Consider the following 22,844-nt stretch of genomic DNA (forward strand, 5'->3'; position numbering starts at 1 on the left):
AGGGGTACTTGAGGGGGTTCCAGGGGGTCCCCAGCTAAATGATGGATAGGAACCAAATGGATCCTTATGGGTCTGTAGCTCTGAGAGCGTACAAATGGAACCAAATGGACCCTAACGGGTCCATTTGGTTCCATCTGTACACTCTCAGAGTTAAATTAACATTGATTTTACTATATGAATTGGGGACAGAGATAGAAATGCCATTAAATGGGGGTCCGTAGACCGTAGCCCTAATGCATGTCAAACTGGGGGTCCTTGAAATTAAAATGGTTGAGAATCACTGCTAGAGCCGTAAAAATCTTCTCTTATGGGGGTCCCTGGCATATCTTTTCAAATGGGGGTCCGCGGGCTAATAAGTGTCAATTTGGGGGTCCTTGACATGAAAAAGTGATCTAATGAATCACGCAGTGGCTATATTTTCAACACAAATGCGCGCTGCTTCGATGCGAGAGTGTGTTGCGTGTAAACAGTGGTGGAAAGTAACTAAGTACATTTACTTAAGTACTATACTCAAGTAAAGTTTTGAGATATTTTTTACTTTACTTGAGTATTTCCAATTTCCAGTACTTTTACTTCTACTCCACGAGGCAAATATTGTACTTTTACTGCACTACAATTATTTGAAAACTTTAGTTACTAGTTACTTTGCAGATATAAATCATTATATTATAAAACATACATTAACCACTTTAGCCCTATTTTATACCTTGGCTATTTGAAAATAGCAGATCTACAAGCTCACAATGCGTGGCATTGTGAGCTTGTAGATCGGCTATTTTCAAATATTTTAGTACTTTTACTTTTGGTACTTTAAGTACATTTTGATGCCAATACTTTTGTACTTTTACTCAAGTCAATTTTGAATTCTGGAGTTTTACTTGTAACAGACTAGTATTTATATGTTGCAGTATTGGTACTTTTACTTAAGTAAAGCATTTGAGTACTTTTTCCACCACTGGTTGCGTGTAACCACTAGTTGGGTCATTTATGGCACTTCCGTGACCGCGGAGAGCGAAGGTCCGTTTCTCAATGGATTTGTCATCTAGGAGGGTTATTAAACAAATTTAGCCGGGGTGTCTTTTTTAAAACGGCGGGGAAAATTTGTGGGAGACCAAAATCCAAAATGGCTGCCGTGAAAATGAACTTTTTAATGGTTTGACCTACAATGATGCACAATACATGGTTTCAGAGCTTTTTTTGGTCAAGGAATACATATATGGTGTTTATATAATGATTTGACCTATTGTCGACCTTCAAATGCAAGATGGCTGCCAATTATGAGCTCCAAAAGGGAGTTTTTTCAAAATCGTCACAGAGCCTTCATATTAGGCTCAAATGAAAGCTCTGCTCATGATGAGTTGAATAATATACAGTATAAGTACACAGAAGTAATCTCTGAGGTCAATAAAGTCAATGTTTGTGTGTAAACAGCAGTTGCTGATTTGCGGTTTCCCATTAAATAGGGTAGGCTACTGAGAATATGGTGTCCAGTTCATCCCATCACATTTTCATAATGAACCAAAAATAAATGAGCTCTATAGCCTAACATAAAATAGTATTCTGTATGCAAAGCTAGAAAGGTTAGTTGCTTGAGGTGAATTTAAAGGTCAACTCATTTGTCACCCTTATTTTGTAGTATTGCTCCCAGTGTTTCCTGTCTGTCTTCCTTGCCTTGTCTAACCAGTCTTGTGATTTTGTCAGTGTTTCCACCTGTGTCCTCCTAGTCCCCGAGCCTATCCCAGTGTTGATTGTCAGTTGAGTTCACCTGTGTCCTGTTAATCCCTGTATATTTAAGCCCTGTGTTTGCACTGTGGTCTTGTTGGTCTGTTGTCATGCGAGGTGAGGTTTTTAGTTGTTGTTCTTTGTGCTCAAGAATCTTGGACATTAGAGCGTCTGCCATTCCAGAGCCCTTGAATCGCTTGTAGATGGCATAGATGTAGGACATCAGCTGGTGGAAAGTTACGAGGATTGGGAGGATGTCCTTGAACATTAATGGATTCTCCGCCTTGAGCTGAGTGAACGTCTTGTAGGTGGGCAGGTGACCAACAAGAAAGGAGAATGGAATATTCTTCTGCCGCATGGCCTCCACATGTTTCACCATTATGTCATTCACCACTGACTTGCTTGGAGGTTCATTGTATGTTGTGTGTTAATTAGGCATGCTCTTGTTGGGTGGTGGATGACAGCAGGACTGGGCACCACTGTATCCTGGAACTCGCTGCTCTTCAGGTGGTGGTCTTCTGCCATGATTGTCTACACGAGACAGTGCATGTATTACAGAGCGAGCACGCTGCGGAGCTGACCCATCCACTGGTGGATCTACCCTGGGACAAGCAGGTGACTCACTCTTGCTACCAGGGGGGGCATCTGTACTGGCAAACCTTTGTCAGTTCCGCACACTTCTGCTTTAGCTGTGCAGAGATTTCCTTCTTCTTGGTGAGCGTTTCAGCAGTCTCTTTGCCTGGTTTCTTTTCATAGCTCTCTGGCTGCATGTACATGACATTTGTTCGATGGACTGCTGTAGAGTCACCTGTCATAGTGTCAATCTTGAAGTCGTCATTGTCGATGATCACGATAGCTGGCTTGCTGTCTGCGATCTTGTGTGGGCAGGTTGCTGATGCCTCCACATCCATCAGAGCCCAATGGTCATAGAGGAGCAGTGTGTCTGCAAAGCTGATGCAGACACCGCTCTTGTGCAGAGTGTCTACCAGATCTTTACTCCTTGTCATGCCATGGACATTTACTCCCAGGTTGATAGCAGAGCTCCGCAGTGTGCTCGCTCTGTGATACATGCACTGTCTCGTGTAGACAATCATGGTACAAGACCACCACCTGAAGAGCAGCGAGTTCCAGGATACAGTGGTGCCCAGTCCTGCTGTCATCCACCACCCAACAAGAGCAAGCCTTATTACCACACAACATACAATGAACCTTCAAGTCAGTCAGTGGTGAATGACATCATGGTGGAACATGTGGAGGCCATGTGGCAGAAGAATATTCCATTCTCCTTTCTTGTTGGTGACCTGCCCACCTACAAGATGCTCACTGAGCTCAAGGCAGAGAATCCAGAAATGTTCAAGGACATCCTCCCAATCCTCGTACCTCCAGCTGATGTCCTACAGTACATCTATGCCATCTACAAGCGATTCAAGGGCTCTGGAATGGCAGACACTCTGGTTACAGCAGGGGTAGTAGTGGAGGGGTTGGTAGACCAAGCACTACGAGGAAAGCACTACAGACAGGGCGTGCTGTGCATCCTGCTCTGGCGAGAGGTTCTTATCCAAAATCACTTCCAAGATTCTTGAGCGCAAAGAACAACGACTAAAAACCTCACATGACAAAGGTCTACAGACCAATAAGAACACAATGCAATCACAGGGCTTAAATAGACAGGGATTAACAGGACACAGGTGAACTCAACTGACAATCAACACTGGGATAGGCTGGGGGACTAGGAGGACACAGGTGGAAACACTGACAAAATCACAAGACTGGTTAGACAAGGCAAGGAAGACAGACAGGAAACACTGGGAGCAATACTACAAAATAAGGGTGACAAATGAGTTGACCTTTAAATTCACCTCAAGCAACTAACCTTTCTAGCTTTGCATACAGAATACTATTTTATGTTAGGCTATAGAGCTCATTTATTTTTGGTTCATTATGAAAATGTGATGGGATGAACTGGACACCATATTCTCAGTAGCCTACCCTATTTAATGGGAAACCGCAAATCAGCAACTGCTGTTTACACACAAACATTGACTTTATTGACCTCAGAGATTACTTCTGTGTACTTATACTGTATATTATTCAACTCATCATGAGCAGAGCTTTCATTTGAGCCTAATATGAAGGCTCTGTGACGATTTTGAAAAAACTCCCTTTTGGAGCTCATAATTGGCAGCCATCTTGCATTTGAAGGTCGACAATAGGTCAAATCATTATATAAACACCATATATGTATTCCTTGACCAAAATAAGCTCTGAAACCATGTATTGTGCATCATTGTAGGTCAAACCATTAAAAAGTTCATTTTCACGGCAGCCATTTTGGATTTTGGTCTCCCACAAATTTTCCCCGCCGTTTTAAAAAAGACACCCCGGCTAAATTTGTTTAATAACCCTCCTAGATGACAAATCCATTGAGAAACGGACCTTCGCTCTCCGCGGTCACGGAAGTGCCATAAATGACCCAACTACACAGCACAGATTTGCATCGCATTGTAAACAGCTGTGCCTCTTATACACACTTTGAGTTTCTAACTTGCGGTCACAGTCAGTGTGTGGTACTTTTAGATGGATCTTACAGATCTATCCACCGTTCCAGCCAGGGCTGTCGATAGCAGCCACAGAGCATGGATCACAGACTATATATTACAACCATGATCACAGGAACACGACGGAGCCAGCTAGCCTCTACATTAACGTAAGTCGGTGTTGCCAGATCTAGCGAAAGAAAGAAGCAGCGAAAGAAGCCCAAAATAAGCAAATAGGGGGCAGGTCAGTCAAACTTTATTGTCTAATGTTGAGAGCAGTGATTTTAAAACATTTTCATGCCATGGACCCCCAATATTTACAAGCTACTTTACAGAAAAGAAGTTAGCCCAAAGTCGCTTATAATTACAGATTTGGCAACACTGGACTCTGGACTGCGCTGAGAGCAGCCACAAACACAACACACACGTAACAGTAGCCTGAAACAAACCTAACCTGGCGATTGCACTTAATTCATTTAAGGCCCGTACATATACATAAACGTTCAAATTTCAAATATAAAGTTCTTACCTCATGGCCACGGATGTGACAATTCTGTTCGAGCCCTCAGAAGTAACCGTATCTTCAGTATTGTTCAATAAAAAGCATTTTAATCCGATCGGTGGCCATTTTCTCAGCATGTCCGCCATTGCTTTCAACTGCATGACCCATCGGTTGGTAGGTGTACTGCACTCTGATAGAGTGGGCCAACTATGAGAGAATGGCCACCGATCGGATTAAGATGCGTTTTTATTGAACAATACGGGAGATACGGCTACTTCTGAGGGCCCGTACATAATTATAACATCCGTGGCCATGGGGTAAAAACTGTGTTTTAAATCTGAACGTTCATGTAGATGTAGGGTCCAAAAAGGCGGGGAAAAAGTATATATAACGTAATATTACTCCAAAAAAGGCGGGGAAAAAAGTACATTATATTATTATAAGTAATATTACTCACCTCAGACAAAAGACGACGAAATGAAAGTAGATCAGTGATATAATATGAAGCGAAATCAAGTAAAACAGTTTCCAATAGTAATCTATCATCGCTCGGAGGCGCCGTTCGGAGCGACCTAGTATCCACACGCCAACTTGAAAAGTGAAGGAGACGAGGCAAGGAGGGGTGAATTTAGGGGGAGGGACAAAATCCGCAAGGGCTGTGATTGGTCAGACAAGCAGACATGCGTACATGCGAGAGGGCATGCCCGGGAATTCCCTCTCGCAAGTACGCAAGCACAGCCACCCACACACACACACCCACACCCACACACACACACACACACACACACACACACACACACACACACACACACACACACCCAAACAACTCTATGACGTGGACACACAAACACGACACAAGCCCCGCCCCCCCTCCCCACACACACGCGCACACACACACACACTATTACACGCACGCACATGCGCACGCACCCAAACAACTCTATGACGTGCACACACAAACACGCACGCAGGTAAACCATTTCCGTATTTGTTTTCATAGAACAAACAAAAAGGCATTGAAGTATTAACCAAAAATAGATACATTTGTTTTCAATGCAAACGTCATTTCACTAATTTAAAAGTTAAAGAGAAGAAGTTAGCGAAATATATAACAGCAATGATAATAATAATAATAATATTAAATAATAATAATAATAATAATAATAATAATAATAATAATAATAATAATAATAATAATAATACCAGCTAATGTCCCTGCCTGGTTGACGTCCTTATTTTTTAACTCTATGGTTGACATAATCATTTTAGGCTGCTTTACTTTATGTTCTTTATTGTAGTTATAGTTAATGGTAGTTAATAGCAATCATACTTACTTACTTACTTCTGCACTTATAGATGAGGCAGCGGGCTGTCATCTAAGGCGCGTAGAGCCAATCGTAGCAACCAGGTTTCTCCATCTGGGTCTGTCGTGGGCAAGGTGTTGAGCTTGTGCCAGAGTCACATCACAGGCCTTTAGGTCCTGGGCTATTACATCCAGCCAGCGGGTGCGGGGGGGCGCCTCTGGGACATCTCCAACCGGCTTGCTGGGGATTGAAGGCCAGGATGGCGCTTGTTGGGTGTTCCACGGGCAGGCGGATGATGTGGCCATACCAGCGCACTCGTCACATTGCTGCGAGGCGGGATGCTGGGAGCTGTTGGGTTTACTGGGGACCCCCTGGAACCCCCCCAAGGACCCCTGGGGGTCCCCGGACCCCACTTTGAGAACCAATGCTTAACACTTTTTGAAAGTCCTGAAAAAAAAAAACAAGACTCGCGCAACAAAAATCGGCAAGACACACCATCTCCGGTTTACTTCCTGTATCTGCATAGTCTCGCGTCTCGCGTAGCTATCTGCGTGAAGTGGGTGGACGCCTTTTTACTCCTAAAAAGCCGGAAGCAGGTTGGCGTCCGCCCACTTCACGCAGATAGCTATTGATACATAATCAATTTGGTGAACCACTATTCTGTTTAATACAGTGGTTCCCACATTTTTTCCGCGCCAAAGACCCCCAAATTGATATGTATTTGGCCGCGGACCCCCATCTGAAAATGTTTTGTGCCAGGGACAAATCGCATTTCATTTGATTTCAGCGAAGGTTTCAGGTTGCTGAATGAAAATTAAATTGAATTCCGCGACCGGGTGGTTTACCAGGCTACCAGGGACCCCCAGAAGAGAACATTTGTCTTACAAAATGCAAAATTATTCAAAGTTTCCAGATTGTTCAAAAATAGCAGATATACAAGCTCGCAGGGCACGCTGTAAGCTTGCCCTGCAAGGCCCATTGAATTGTAAGGAGTTAAAACGTACAAATTTAGCTGGGGACGAACCCCCTCAAGGACCCCTGGGGGTCCCCGTACTCCACTTTGAGAACCACTGTGTTTAGGTGAAACCTTAAGCATTGTTTCAGTATAGCACAGACCCAAAGAATCGTATATTTTATTTTGATTATAGCCTGCAAACACAGAAATTCATAAAATTAAAAAACATGTTCAGTTTATTAACAGAAAAAGGATTTTTCTGGTATAAAATTTCAATTGGTCACAGTTCAAAGCAAGTTCTTCATCTTTCAAAAGTTCTGTGGGATACAGAAATGTAAAAAGAAATCTACGAACAATAGTTATTATTTAATATATTGTAAATGCACGGTTTTCCAAACAATGTTTTTTCCAGGAATAAACTTTTTTTTTTTTTTCAGAAAAAACTGCCGATCTACAAGCTCACGGCAACAGTACTTTCACCATTTTGGAAAATAGCTAAAGTGATTACTTCATCATACTGTAAAATAATGCATCTTCGTAAGCATACAGTAGGTCCCAGGGAGACATAAAATGTATCTTTTGTGTTTTGAGTGACAAAGTGTGGGAAACCCCTGGTGTACGTCTCTCCTGCCCTATAGTCACTGTGGTCACGTGTTGCCACCCATTACCATATAAGGGAGGTGGGTCACTAATGATGTCACCTGATGAAGGCCAACTGTGGCTGAAACGTTGTGTACCCTGGAATGTCAGTGGTGTAAAGTAACAAAGTGCATTTACTCAAGTACTGTACTTAAGTACAATTTGGAGGTATCTGTGGTGTAAAGTAACGAAGTGCATTTACTCAAGTACTGTACTTAAGTACAATTTGGAGGTATCTTTACTTTACTGGAGTATTTCCAAATTTCAATATTTGTTCTACTCCACTACATCTTGGATCCAAATATTGTACTTTTACTCCACTACAATTATTTGTAAACTTTAGTTACTAGTTACTTTGCAGATATAAATTATTACATTATAAAACATACATTGACCACTGTAGCCTTATTTTATACCTAGGCTATTGGAAAATAGCCGATCTACAAGCTCACAACACGTCGCATCGCGACACGTTGTGAGCTGGTAGATCTGCTATTTTCAAACATTTGAGTACTTTTACTTTAAGTACATTTTGATACCAATACTTTTGTACTTTTATTCAAGAACTTTTTTAATTCCGGACTTTTACTTGTAACAGAGTACTTCTACATTGCAGTATTGATACTTTTACTTAAGTAAAACATTTGAGTACTTTTTCCACCACTGCTGGAATGTCAGTGTTTTAAATAAACGAAACACTGAGGAGCAAAGCTGTTGTGCGGACTGCTATTCTTTTACACTGTCATTTTGTGTCCAGCACCAGCAAGGAACTGTATATGCGCAACCCACTTGTTTTGAACCCCTGGTGTAAACTCATGTCAGTTCTGTTGTGAAAGCAGCTCTGCCAGGGTCCTAGGCTTCATTCTCCTCCGCCTGGCGCTCCACTAAGATGCTTTTGACAACTTCCTCCAGTTCTTTCAAGACCTGTTGAAACACATTTCAACAGCAATGAATGGAAAAGACAGGCCTCCTCCAGTATCACACATCACTCACTTAACATTATCCTTTGTAACATCCTCCCCACTGGAATATTACAGCTCAACTAAAGTGAGATACATACTCGACTTAGGAACCGTGGGCTGACATGGAGGGGGAGACAGATTTGTCACGTTTTGTCCGTCGAAAGAGGATTATGCGGCGCGCATTCAAAGAGAGTGATATATACAGAAATGTGCAGATATACTGTAGGAACCACAGGAATCTGATCAAAGCGTACAGTAAATAACATAATGCTGTGTTTAACCACTCTTAACTCATTCAGTGCCAAATTTATTTCTGTCTTTATCACCCCTGTGCCAAGGCCAAAAATACATCGTAAAAAAACAGTGCTTAGGAGCTGAGATACAGCCTTTTTCAGTAAGAAACAAGAAGTGAATGGAGCAGCACATTTTCAAATCATGATTGATATCTTGCGTTCTGAACATTTAAAATAATATATAAATATATTTATTAATATTATTCTTTTTATGACACTCTGGGCTTATGAAAAACGTGACATCAATGGCACTGAATGAGTTAAGCCCTATATCATTGCGGTCAGATGATGTATCCAAAACTGTTACTGTACCTTTCAGGATTCAAATAAAAAAATAGCAAAAATAGCAGATCTACAAGCTCAAAACGTGTTGCGATGATACGCTCGCCAAACTGTCCACGCCAGAATAGTCTCCATATATGATAACCTCTTTCCCTTTTTTTTTTCTTTCCTTTTTTCCTTTCAAAAATGTTTATTCCACTTGCAGAGAACTTAGATTAGTGGTTGTCAAAGTGGGGTCTGGAGACCCTCAGGGGTCTTTGAGAAGGTTCCAAGGGGTCCCCAGCTAAATTAGTTCATAAATAGCATTACATTGAGGGTAACCACTTTAGCCTATTTCATACTAAAGCTATTCCAAAGATACATTATACATGTCAGTTTGGGGGTCTTCGACATGAAAACGTTTGAGAACCACTGACTTCGATAACAAAAGATCCTTCCGAAAGTTTTTACTCAACATGCAGAGTGGAGAATTCTACTTAACCATTAAGACCGGGAAAGCAAGTGTCATTTTTACATTTCTTTGGCTATTCAGAAATGGCAGATCTACAAGCTCATATCTGCTATTTTCTAATAGCTAAAGGAATCTAAAATGACACCGATGCTTTCCCGGTCTTACTTAACAGATCCTTGGAAACATCTTTTCTAACTTGCAGACCGGGTGGAGATTATTAGTTTTCATCCACGAATCGATGACTGTCTGGAGACCTTTGCACGCCGAGGCGGGAACGTGCGTGACGAGGGTGTACAGTTTGTCCGGGGAGTCCTCGTCCTCGTTGCGTCTCCTGGCGAGCCGCACGCGGATCCTGTACGGCACGTTCCTCACGCCGGTGCTCCACAGCGCCTTGTTGAGGCCGGGGTCGATGCGGACGTCGGGCGTACCCATCTCCTTCAGGGCGAACAGGCGGATCTCCTTGATGGCGCAGGGGGCTCGCCTCTTGAAGCTGACTCCGTGGACGCGCTTGTGGACGTTGATGGTGTACTCCCTGGTCACCACCTCCTCCATGGCCGAACGACCACTCTTTTTCAATTCTTTCCTAATCGTGTCCATTGCAGGCTCGGAACACTCTGTTTTTTAACCTCAGTGACGCTTGTGACACGATCAGTGACACCACATGGTTTATATAACTGTCCACACGCCAAAATAGTCTCCATATATGGCCGTTTTATGTTTGCGATGCCAACCGTCCACCCCAATGTCTGCCCACAAGTCACATTTTAATATAACATAGTATTGTGAAAACTAAGCCTTCCGGTTGCCGTGCTAAGTGGTCAGATGGGTGAGCCGCGTGTATTTTCAGAGCAATTTTAATGATCAATCAATCGATTGTGTTCCAGCTTGGATCAATGGAACTAACGTAGAATACTTTGAGTTCCTAATTTCTTTTTTATATTAAAGGTAGGGTAAGTGATTTGCTTTGGTTAAAATAAGTGTTAAATAGCTCTATATTCTGATAGTACTCATTGCTATAGAGTGTTTGTTCAGTAAAAAGAGTCTCCTTGTCTCTCCACCTCTTTATTAAACAGAAAATGCATTTTCGTTTCAGTTTCAGTTTAATTTCCAATTTTATCCAACCAGGACAGAGAACTCAATCAGGATACAGATTAAACAAGTGAAACTGGAAGTGATGACACTAAGAAATGAGCAGACAAAATTGGAACTGGAACACTATACAAATTAAGCTTAAAAATGGGTACTTTCTCCTGATTGGCTGAGATTTTGACACCTACCGAAAAAAATATTTTCTGTTTATTAAAGAGCTGGAGAGACAGGGAGACATCTGTTACTGGAAAAACACTCTATAGCAATGATTACTATCAGAATATAGTATTTTAACCTTTTAACAAAATACTTTTTGTTTTAACCCAAAAATATCACTTACCCTACCTTTAATGCTAAGTTTTACTGTTTTTTCAAATTATTTTGGGGGGCCCCACTTGCAGTATCCTCACAGCCCACCAGTGGGCCCCGGCACACAGGTTGAGACCAAGACGGCCAGAACCGAGAGGGATAAGTGAAGCTCGGCTCTTCTGGTGACCGACTCTGGAAATGCAGCTGGGGCACACTGACACACACAACGAGCAAAAAACGGTTTCGACCAACGGGCTCGACTCACGAGCTTGCGTACAGGGTTGCGCACGGAGGTGACACTACTGCACATGCGAGACATGAATCTATAACTTGAAACGACGCGGAGGAGCCCTGCAACATCATCATCCCCAACAGTGGCGTGCACAGACATTTTGAGGGGCAGGTGCTCATGTAAATTATACTTTTTTTTGTTTACTTGGTCTGCTCTTTTTTCCCTCTACACCTATACCTCGGCGTTGTGGGCTTGTAGATCTGCTATTTTTGGCTAAAGTTCTCCTCAGAAAAGGGATGCTAGGTTTCGAGTGGTTATGGTAAAAAGAAAAATCATATCACATAAAGAATTGGCGGACCCCCTGTAGTAACTCTGAGGACCCCCGGACCCCCTGTTGAAGACCCCTGCTGTAAACTGAAAAAAAACAACAACAAAAAAACTTTTTTTTCCTCAAAAGGGCACTTCTGGTCAAGAGGGAAAAGGGCAGGTGCTCTAGCGCCACCTAGAGTCTATCTGTGCACGTCCCTGAATCTATAACTTGAAACGACGCGGAGGAGCCCTGCGACATCATCATCCCCAAACGCAGAAGAAGGGGTAAAACGGGAGTATACGCTGGGTGAGCAACTCCATAGAAGTGAATGGGACAGGGATTTCCGGGTTACCACTCTAGTTCTTTCTTTTATAACACTACGGTTGAGACACACTGCCGTTAGTGTACCTGTGTGACGTCTGGCCGTTTGGGCTTCCTGTCATGGAGACAGCTGCAGGCCAGTGAGTAGAAGCTCTCCACCTGGACCAGCTCCCAGTCTCTCATCTTCTGATCCACAAAGTCCTCCAGAGTCAGATCCTCGTCCTCGTCTTCTATGTCGTACCTCAGCTCCATCTTGCCATGTATAGGAGGAGGTGGAAAAGATCACAGGAAAAGATAACGTGGGACAGTATTTCTTCAAGGGTTACTGGAACATTGTAGATCTGTTATTTTCAAACACTTTTGTACTTTTACTTTTGGTACTTTAACTCTCTCGGTGCCACGCCCCGAGATACCCCGAGTACCCTCGCTGCCAGAACGAGAAATCCCGAGTTTTTACTTTTTACTGTGGTCGCGCTATTCTGTTTATTTTTCATGATCACTTTCACTTCCTGACTCCTTCAGAGTCACTGGGTTCCGGTTTCATGACGCAGATTCCGTTTCCGGTTCTCATTTTTTTCCCGCGGTCATTTTCGGCCAGAATAGGGAAAGTCACGGTTTTTCACACGGTATACAAAACGAACGGAGAGGTCTACTTCTATCCTCTTTGGTCTGGGTGACGATCAGTCATTGTAGTCGTGTATAACATCGTATTTTAACCCGATCAGAAATTGTCAAAAACGTCACATCCGTTTATGACCGGATGTGACGTCGGCCTGTTTGGGAGGGGGCGAGCGAGTCAACGAGGTGATCAATGTCTTGATTCGTCGCTCTCTACTGGTAGAACTGTCGTATGAGTTTAAGACTGCATATAGACAAGCTATTTGAAAATTAAATGACAAAATAACAAAAAAACAAAAAACGAAAATTGCTGGCACTGGGGGAGTCCTTTATGAAAATACTCTGGCACTGAAAGAGTTAAGTACATTTTGTTACCAATACTTTTGTACAGTACATTTTGAAGTTTCGGACTTACTTGTAACAGAGTACATTGCAGTATTGATACTTTTACTTAAGTAAAACATTTGAGTACACAACGTGTTTTGAAAACTTTTTATGCGAACATTTTTGGGACATTTGCCCCAAACAAATGGACACCAGGGTTAATTAAAGTGGGTTAAATGTTTTGCTCCCTATTAAAAATACACTAGAAGGACTGTGTGTGCCACAGCTCCATGGACGGTGAAAGCATCCATTGTCTTACCAGGAACTGCGGATCTCGCTTTTCGTCGACTGGCCCGAGTCCAGACAATAATTCCAACAACACCTGTAGATGACAGAGAGATGGGGTTAAGCACCTGGCTCTCCTCCTACAACAAACCTCTCATTACCTTCCCATATATCAGCTGGCTTCAACACACACTCTACTGTTCCCATGGCGGCCATTTAGACGTGAGCTATTAGTGTACACAAGATACGAGGTCAACCAGTTTAATTGACACAGATGACCTTATATCAGAACAGCGCTTCCCAAACAGTGGTTCGCGGACCCATTTTTATGGGTCACAAGTTCATATGCTTTTTTTGTTTGTTTGTTAGTTTTTTCCATATAGATTTTTTTTTTCAACTTATAATACAAAGAAATCTGATATTTTTCAAGAGAAATTCATAAATAAACGTAAAAGAATATCAAATCAATTCCATGAAAACGCTTTTAAGAAGTAGTGAAAAGAGCAGATCTACAAGCTCACAACACATCGCATTGCGACGCATTGTGAGCTTATAGATCGGCTATTTTCACCAGTTTGGGAGACATGAAATCTCTCTTTTGGGTATCGAGCTAAAAGCGTTAGGGAACCACTACTATCATGAGCCTATCATGGAACCTTACTTACGTTTTATTTTAAATGCAAAATATCTTACACATTGATGACATTTCTATGACAGGGCAGGTCTGACTTCTTTACAAAGACGTGCTGCTCCCTTTGCTATTTAAATTGTATTTTTATATTGGAAAACAAATTCTTACAACCTCCGCTCCCTGAGCCTGCCATGTTCAGAATCAGAATCAGTGTTATTGTCACATCACAGGTTTACAGTTGTAAAACAATTGTGTTGTGAGCTTGTAGATCGGCTATTTTTGGTAAAGAGATTTGGTGTAGAGGGAAGAAAGCAGTCAAAGCGGGCTCATTTTAGCCTGACAGCGTGCCGCGTGTCCGAGTCCTGATCCCAACGGCCTTTGCTGCATATCTCTCTCTCCATTTCCTGTCAGCCTGTCCTATCAATAAAAGCCCCAAAATAAATGTTTTTTACAAAGCACAGTTGTAACTCAAGTTCAGTTCTCTAAGACTAGAGAGTTCAAGTGGTTATGGTACAAAAATAGAAATTAGTACGTTGCGCTCGTCTGTCCATGAATTTTTAGGAGGATGGGTTTTAGTTTTTTATGCTCCATGGACCTGGAATCAGCTCCAGAATGCCATTAGACTGGAGCACTTAATCCCTTTGGGGGATTTTAAAAGTTTGCTTCAGATGTGGAAAACTGAAGTCTGCAGCTGTTTTACTAGAGTTTGTATTAATGCAGTTTGTGTTTTGCTTTCTGTTTTTATTGCATTGCTTGTTCCCCTGCTTGATTGCTTTCTTGGCTCAGGGCTTCCTTGCAAAAGTGATTTCAGTCTCAATGGGACTCACCTGGTTAAATTAAATCTATATAGTATCTACTTACTTTTTAAATGCTCCCATTAATCGTAGCTTCTAAAATACGTACACGTCGAGATGTAACAACCTGGAGTATAATGCTTTTTTTATTTTGTAGCTTTTTGTACTTCATTTTTAGTGTCTCTAGTGGTTTCATGGATGAGCAGAGGCTGTCCTTTTATTTTAGCATCCTGAGATTAAGTAGAGTACCTGCATGTCAGCAGTTTCACATATTGTTCAGACAGAGATTGCTGAGTTGCGATATAGTTGTTGCAGTTTCTAAATCCACTATTAGCTCCACCTGTGTGTGTGTGTGTGTGTGTGTGTGTGTGTGTGTGTGTGTGTGTGTGTGTGTGTGTGTGTGTGTGTGTGTGTGTGTGTGTGTGTGTGTGTGTGTGTGTGTGTGTGTGTGTGTGATGAAGAGGCCTACAGGTATATGCAATGCAGAATTGCATAATCTAAATCCACTACTGTATATTTCCATGTGTGTGTGTGTGTGTGTGTGTGTGTGTGTGTGTGTGTGTGTGTGTGTGTGTGTGTGTGTGTGTGTGTGTGTGTGTGTGTGTGTGTGTGTGTGTGTGTGTGTGTGTGTGCGCGCGCCAGTGGTGTAAAGTAACTAAGTACAATTTACCCAAGTACTGTATTAAGTACAATGTTGAGGTAATTTTACTTTACTAAAGTATTTCCAATTTTCAATACTTTTACTTCTACTCCACTACATCTCAGAGGCAAATATTATACTTTTACTCCACTTGAAAACTTTAGTTACTACTGTAGATTTTGATTATTATTACAAAACATACATTGACCACTCCAGCCCTATATACATTTCGGCCATTTGAAAATAGTCGATCTACAAGCTCTTGTGAGCTTGTAGATCGTCTATTTTCAAAAGACAATACTTTTGTACTTTTACTCAAGTCAATTTTGAATTCCGGATTTTTACTTGTAACAGAGTATTTCTAAATTGCAGTATTGATACTTTTACTGAAGTAAGAAATGTGAGTACTTTTTCCACCACTGGTGTGTGTGTGCGTGTGCGTGTGCGTGCGTGCGTGCGTGCGTGCGTGCGTGCGTGTGTGTGTGTGTGTGTGTGTGTGTGTGTGCGTATGTGTGTGTGCATGCACACGTGCGTTGTATTACCACTCCAAAGCTGAATATGTCAGATTTCGGGGTGATCTCGCCTCGCAGTGCCTCAGGTGCCATGTATGCCCGCGTGCCAACGATCCGCTCCGTCATCATGGTGGTTGATGAGCGCTTGGCCGACGCTCTCGTCAAGCCGAAGTCTGAGATCTTCGGCACAAAGTCTTCATTCAACAGAATATTTCCACTGGGTAGGTGACAAAAAATAGAATAAAACAATGATATGATAACAATTTATTAAACAATAAAATGTTTCTTACCACCACACGTTACATTTCCTAGTTTGCGGATTCTACTTTTTTACAGTGTTGAATGCTGTCTGGGATTAAAACCGATGACCTCTCGGTTTACAAGCTAACCTCCATGCCTCTACCGCACACCATGCAATCCGATTCACGCGCAAGGTGGTCAGAAGCATTATTAAAAGACTATGAGATTATAAAGATTAGGAAGTAATAAAAACCAACCCGAAACCAGACATGTACCTTTTGACATCCCTGTGGATGTGGTGGTTGCTGTGTAAGTAGTGCAGGCCTCTCGCTGTGCCCACAGCAATCAAACATCTCCTTCTCCAGCAGAGTGGAGGGGTTTCATCCTGACAAAGATGAACAAAAAGATTCTCTGATACTTTATCTGAAGACCAGAAAACATGTTATGTAACAAAGGACAAAAATGGAAACAAGCCTTCAGACTTTTTTTTGGTGCTTTTATCCTTTTGAATACATTTTCAATAAAGTGCTCAATCAATCAATCAATCAACATACGCAGAAAAATCTGGATTGTTTGTTTAGCTCCCTTGCACTCAGTGAGTGTTAAAGCTATAATCCGTAACAGTTATGTCCTACGTAGGATTCGAACCCGCATGAGAGACAACATTTCTACCGCTCAACCAAGAGGCAATCCCCCCTTGGCCAGGGAAAATACTGTGCTTACTACTGCAGTACTTGTGAACCAGTAGGTGTACTACTTTGCAGATGTACCACTTCTACTATAACTGTACCAGTTATAGTATATTGTATTAACATACTCATTACATGCCATACATTGGTTGAAATAAAGTTTTATTCAATAAAACAAGTTTTAAGCAGGTTTAATTTAACTCAATATGTTTAAAAAAAATACCCATAACCATAAGGGTTCATTTGGTTACATTTGTACAACACTGAGGATTTGACTGTATACGGATACATTTTGACACTGTCAGGGGTCTGGTAGCTTACCAAACAGGTCAGCCGGTCAAGCAGAGAACCGTTGGCCATGTAGGCGTACACCAAGCACGGGTGTTGGCTCTCACAGGAAAAACCAACCAGGTCCACCAAGTTCTCGTGTTGCAATCTGTGAAGAAAGTCAACCTTTTTTATCAGAACAGACGTGTAAACAAACGTGCTGCAAAACCTTTTCAAAACAACCAGGAACAAATCTCTTCACAATCACAGAGCCAAGTACAGTAGAAAGAAACAATGCATAACATGATCGTATTACGATATCAGTCATAAGATTATACTAAATGGCCTTGTGATGATGTTATCTTTCCAACACTTAAGTATTGCTTCACGTGGCATTTGTAAACACTCATTGAACAGGATTTACATCAAAAGAGTCTTCATTAACATAAAATAAATTACAATATTGCATTTACATAAAATTAATTAAATTGCATTTAAGAGCAAAGAGCGACAAGCTTGAATAGCTTGAGCTACTCAGTGATGCTGTGACTCTGATCTCTCTCTCTCTGTCACTCTCTCTCTCTCTCTCCTCTGTTGCTGCTATCTCTCTTGAGATCCATAACATTGATTTAGATGTCTGCTTAAGACACCGCTCACGCCGTTATGAGATTGCAGTGAGTCACTTCACCACAGTCCCGGTGTATAACAAGGAGGGTAGAGGACATAGTGAAGGACAGGGGCAGGAGAAATGCTAAGAAAAATTAAAGGAACTCACGTCCTCAGTGTCTGGATCTCCTGGTCGTACTGAATTCTTAGCTCGTCAAGCGAGATATCCTCCATCTGGAAGTGAAATATTATGCTTTGTTAAAGCTAAAACCTGAGGCTTATTTTGATGAATAAAAAATTGTTTTAGCCAATTTGTAAGGTAGAGTACAATTGTTTTGTCCAATACAATTATAACTCGTAGATCTGCAGTGGTGGGATGTGGTCTCCCTACTCCTGGAACTAAAATACGTACATTAGACGAGGAAGGGAAGTCTGCACACTGTGTCTTAGCTCACAGTAGAAAATTGCATTTAAGTGACAACGTAAATGCATTTAAGTGACAACGTTTCAACCCTAGCAAGTCTTCGTCAGGTCTTTGAGACCTGATGAAGACCTGCTAGGGTTCAAACGTTGTCACTTAATACAATCTACAGTGTGAGAACTTGTAGATCGGCTATTTTTGAAACAAATTGGAGGAAAAAAATTGTACATTTTTTGAAAAGATTGTTGGGGAAAGAAAATAGAGTTTATGTGGTTAAAGGGATAGTTCAATCCCAAAATTACTTTTTTTCCTATCGATTAGTCACCCCATGGAGACTTGACCGGTAACGGTTCCGGTAGGAGACACAAAGAGTCTCCTTTGTGTCTCCTACTGGAACCGCTGGTCATCAAATTATTGGCTTGGGAATGCGACAAAAACTAAAAAGATATCCATGAATTCAAGTCTCCAGTTTTCGATAGAAAAAAAAAGTCATTTTGGGGGTGAACTATCCCTTTACTGTCACAGATGTCCAAGTAAGCAGCCTACTACAGTAACTACGGACACAGGCTTTATAAGAATTGTGTGTGAGAATGAGTTTTAACTCACTGCATTGAGCCGCTTGACAGCAACAGGCTTGTCACTGATGAAGCCTTTGTACACGGTCCCAAAGCCCCCCTCTCCCAACCTGCTCCCTCCGAGCGACAGGGGGCGCTCATCAAAGTTACCGGTGATCTTCATAAGCTCCTTGTATGACAACGTCAAGTAACCTAACAGGACAAACAACAGAACATAATTAGTCACATTAGATGAACATGTTTATAACTATGGCACCCAAGGCTGCCACCTAGTGAGCCTATTAAGTGACTGCAAGGTTCAATATTCACACAATACTGGAAAATAAAGCATGATAATAAACAGAAATCTCTGTTATTATCAACCTTAATTTAAAAACATATTCATACAATCATCTGACAGAAGTCCAAACCATCTGGACTCTTGCTTGGTAATAAAGAAAAGTAGTAGGAATAGTGTAGTATAGTGTAAAATGTAGACTGTAAAAAAATATGATAAACATCAATATTAAAATATTTCTAAATAGTAATTTACTCAAGTACTATGGCAAATGTTGTACTTTTACTCCACTACATACATTAACCACTTCGGTCCTATATATACACAGTAGGACTTTGGCTATTTGAAAATAGCCGATCTACAAGCCCACAATGCGTCGCGATGAAACACATTGTGAGCTTGTAAATGTGCTATTTTCAAAATATTTTAATACATTTGAAAACTTGAAATGGTACATTCTGCATAATGACTAGTTTTACTTTTGGTGGTTTAAGTACATTTTGATGCCACTACTTCTGTACTTTTACACAAGTAAATTTTGAATTCCGGACTTTTTACTTGTAACAGATTACAGTTATTTCTACATTGCAGCATTGATACTTTTACTTAAGTAAAACATTTGAGTACTTTTCCACCACTGTCTTTCACATGAAAATGTTTGAGAACCACTGACCTGTGTTGCATGGTTCCTCATGTTCCACAGGTTGGTGGTGATCTGGTGGAGGTGCTGAAGGCAGAGCGTGGCACACTGGACGTGACGGTCCTTCAGCCTCAAACACCCTGGTTTCGTCATCTGCCTGTGGCCCTGGACGATGCTGTGGTCTGCAGCACTCTATCACTGCATCTGGGAGAGGACCATTTGAAATAAATGTATACCTTTTTTCAGGATAAACACAAACCACTTTCTTTCTTTGACCTTTATCTATTCCGGGAAGCACATTGAGAGCAAGCTCTCATTTTCAAGGACCCTGATATTCATATTCCACAATACACAACATACTACCCTGCAGCCCACCCTCCCACCCAAGTGTCAGTTTGTAGATCGTCTATTTTCATAAATAGTTTCACAATTATTTTGTGTGGTTAAGTGGTTAAACCATTATTAAGGCCTGAGGTTTCGATTAATGTCTTCAAAATCCTATAACAGTTTTCTGAAAAACATATGTTGTTATATCAGTGATTCTCAAACCTTTTCATGTCAAGGACCTCCAAATGTACATATATTTGGGCCGTGGACCCCCATCTCAAAATATTTTGTTCCAGGGACCCCCAGAAGCAAAGACTTGAGTTACAAATGTTCGCTTTAAGAATATATATTCAAAGATTTGCACAAATGTTCACAATTTAAAAAAAAAAGCTCATACAAGCTCATAGCGCGGCATATTGTATATCTGCTATTTTTCAATAGCCAAAGTATAAAATATGGATAAAGTAGTTACACAGCTATGCGTTCCCGGATTGAATGGGTTAAAGAGTGTGGATAAAATAGTGAAATGTTGGCTTGAAACATACCAGGTAGCAGTACGCTGGCTGGGGCCAGTAATATGTGGCTCTTCAGAATGTCTACCAGTTCACCCACTGTACAGTTAGTTGTCCCCCAGTCATTCAGCAGTTCAAGTGTTGGACTTCTCCCCTGAGCAACCAGGCCCTCGTATCTCCTGCAGGCAAGGAAACACTAATGTCAGATCCAGAGGTGGGAAAAGTACACTTTTTTTTTAACTTAAGTAAAAGTATCAATACTACAATGTAGAAACATTCTGTTACAAGTAAAACTCCGGTGATCAATAATTACTTGAGTAAATGTATACCAAAAGTATTGGCATCAAAATATACTTAAAAGCACCAAAAGTAAAAGTACTCATTATGCAGAATGTCCCATTTCACAAGTTATCATACAGTATGTCTAAAAGGTATAAACAATCTTTTGAAAATAGCAGATCTACAAGCTCACAACGCGTTGTGATGTGACGTGTACAAAATCTGCAAAGTAACTAGTAACTAAAGTTTTCAAATAATTGTAGTGGAGTAAAAAGTACAATATTTGTCTCTGAGATGTAGTGGAGTAGAAGTAAAAATTGTATTGTAAATTGTAAATACTCCAAGTAAAAATACCTCAAAAAGTACAGTACTTAAGTACATGTACTTAGTTATTTTACACCATTGATCAGATCATACTGTATGTGACACATTACTGTACTAATCTGCACACACTGATCTCGGTTCTCGAGAGTGTACAAATGTGATTTGTAATTTGTATACTCTCACCGGAGTTTCTGTGGCCTAACACCCCATCCGCACTGCAGTGGTTCTCTAAGTCAGGAGTCCTTGAGGGGCTTCCCCAGCAAAATGTGTTAATACTATAGCAGTACAAATTAGTCTAACCACTTTAACCCTATACCAACTATTTGAAAGTAGTCGATCTACACTTTTTACAATAACAAATCTTGTATGGGGGTCCCTGGGAACAACATATTTTCAGACAGGGGGTCCACGACATGAAAAGGTTTGAGAACCAAGTCTGGCCTAATGCACCACGTACAGCACAGCCTACCAATGGGGGAACTTTAGCCTAGAATGGCTGTGATATTCCATAGGCCAGGGGTCTTCAACAGGGGGTCTGGGACCCCTAGGGGGTCCTCAGAGTTACTGTAATTCTGTGTGAAGTTTACTAAGTAGCCTATTGAGGGTTTAATTGGTTAAATGACTGAAATAAACACACAAAAAAACATTAATTTACACTATCTATGAAATCTATGAAAAAGTTGGATCTGCCCTGACATATAGGCCTACATCTCATGTATTGAATATGGAATACAGGAATGTAATATCACAGCCATTCTAGGGCTAGGAGAACCTGAAATGAGGAGTTTGATTTTGGAGGGTTCCCCCAGATTACAGTGAACTGGTCAAACATTGGCCAAATTGTCAAATAATATAAGAAAGAGGCAAAAATATCCAATCATCTACAGTACAAGCTCTATCAGCTATTTTCACAATAGTTATCTGTGGAACTGAGTCAAATTAAATGTAATGCCTCAACTCCTACAATTCCAAGTGCTTGTCAGGGTGGGGGGTCTCCAGTTCAATATGATTATTCTGGGGGGTCGCAGCCTAAAAAGTTTGAGGACCACTTGGCTTAAATGCATAGCCTACTATCTTTACTCAACTTCAGTAGAGAGAACTCACATGACATGAAGCTGTGAGTATCGTGGCTCCCCGCTGGGTCTCCTGATGGACACCAGCACCTGTTTCCAGGCGTCATGAGGGTCCAGAAAGTCACACAGTTTGCGTCGGGTTCCATAGTCTAGTCTGCGGATGTATGTGGACGATGTTATTGAGTTATTACCGGCAGTCATCTTGTTGTGGAAACAAACAACAACTCTCACCCACCAACTCTTCACTTCCTTCCTAATTCAAAACTATATTCTCTCCTATATTATAATAACGTACAGCGCGTCGTTTTATGCGCTCATTGTTGTAATATTGAGCGTGTTAAACTGTTAAGAAAACTCTATATTTGTAAATGTAAAGTCGTGTTTTGCTCAAACAACAAACAAAATGTGTGTTTTCCGATATTGAGTAACTTCCTTAAACGTAACCACGCAGCTGTGACAGCACTGCTGTCTCCTCCCACATAGACCTGATACATGACTCACAGTCATGGATGAACTTCAACATAGTGTTTGCACTTTCTCCCTTTTTGGTCCGTACATCTCCATAAACGTTCAGATTTCAAATATAAACTGCTTACCCCAATGGCCACGGATGTTACAATTCTGTACGGGCCCTCGGAAGTACCTGTATCTTCCGTATTGTTCAATGAAAAGCATTTTAATTTGATTGGTGGCCATTTTCTCCTTTTTTTCTCCATATGCTTTCAAATACGCCACTCTATCGGTTGGGAGGTGTATTGCACTCTGACTCTATGAGAAAATAGCCACCGATCGGATTAAAATGCTTTTTATTGAACATCCATGGCTAGACTCTAAGACTAGACCTGCACGTACGTTTGCAATATATTCATGCAACTTTGACAGAGAGAGAGAGAGAGAGAGAG

At 41.3% G+C, this 22,844-nt stretch overlaps 2 protein-coding genes across 3 annotated transcripts in view; both read right to left on the bottom strand.

Annotated features, from left to right (window-relative positions):
- The window catches only part of irak4 (interleukin-1 receptor-associated kinase 4), a 273,859-nt gene extending 251,506 nt beyond the window's left edge, over nt 1-22,353 (bottom strand). Inside the window, exons 1-11 of one of the 2 annotated variants that reach the window (XR_014601014.1) lie at nt 21,974-22,353; nt 20,300-20,445; nt 19,461-19,631; nt 18,542-18,702; nt 17,684-17,748; nt 16,963-17,077; nt 16,228-16,337; nt 15,743-15,929; nt 13,170-13,232; nt 11,996-12,160; nt 8,014-8,583 (exon numbers count right to left, since the gene is read on the bottom strand). Coding sequence is in view for 1 of the 2 variants with exons in the window: in XM_084060289.1 (XP_083916415.1) it covers nt 8,512-8,583; nt 11,996-12,160; nt 13,170-13,232; nt 15,743-15,929; nt 16,228-16,337; nt 16,963-17,077; nt 17,684-17,748; nt 18,542-18,702; nt 19,461-19,631; nt 20,300-20,445; nt 21,974-22,143 (1,425 nt within the window). In the remaining variant the exon portion in view is untranslated. Of the gene's footprint in view, nt 1-7,814; nt 8,584-11,995; nt 12,161-13,169; nt 13,233-15,742; nt 15,930-16,227; nt 16,338-16,962; nt 17,078-17,683; nt 17,749-18,541; nt 18,703-19,460; nt 19,632-20,299; nt 20,446-21,973 lie in introns of those variants that run through there. The other variant, XM_084060289.1, reaches the window with a different exon arrangement.
- On the bottom strand, nt 9,813-10,244 carry LOC311047861 (large ribosomal subunit protein eL31-like; the record flags this gene model as incomplete). Its single annotated transcript, XM_084060810.1, has 1 exon — nt 9,813-10,244. One exon carries the CDS (start codon nt 10,242-10,244, stop codon nt 9,813-9,815), a length of 432 nt encoding a protein of 143 aa, XP_083916936.1.
- Nucleotides 22,354-22,844: the final 491 nt, after the last annotated feature.

The sequence above is a fragment of the Gymnoscopelus microlampas genome (genome assembly GCF_963454915.1).
Source record: "Gymnoscopelus microlampas genome assembly, chromosome: 6".
In the NCBI taxonomy this organism is placed as follows: Eukaryota; Metazoa; Chordata; class Actinopteri; order Myctophiformes; family Myctophidae; genus Gymnoscopelus; species Gymnoscopelus microlampas.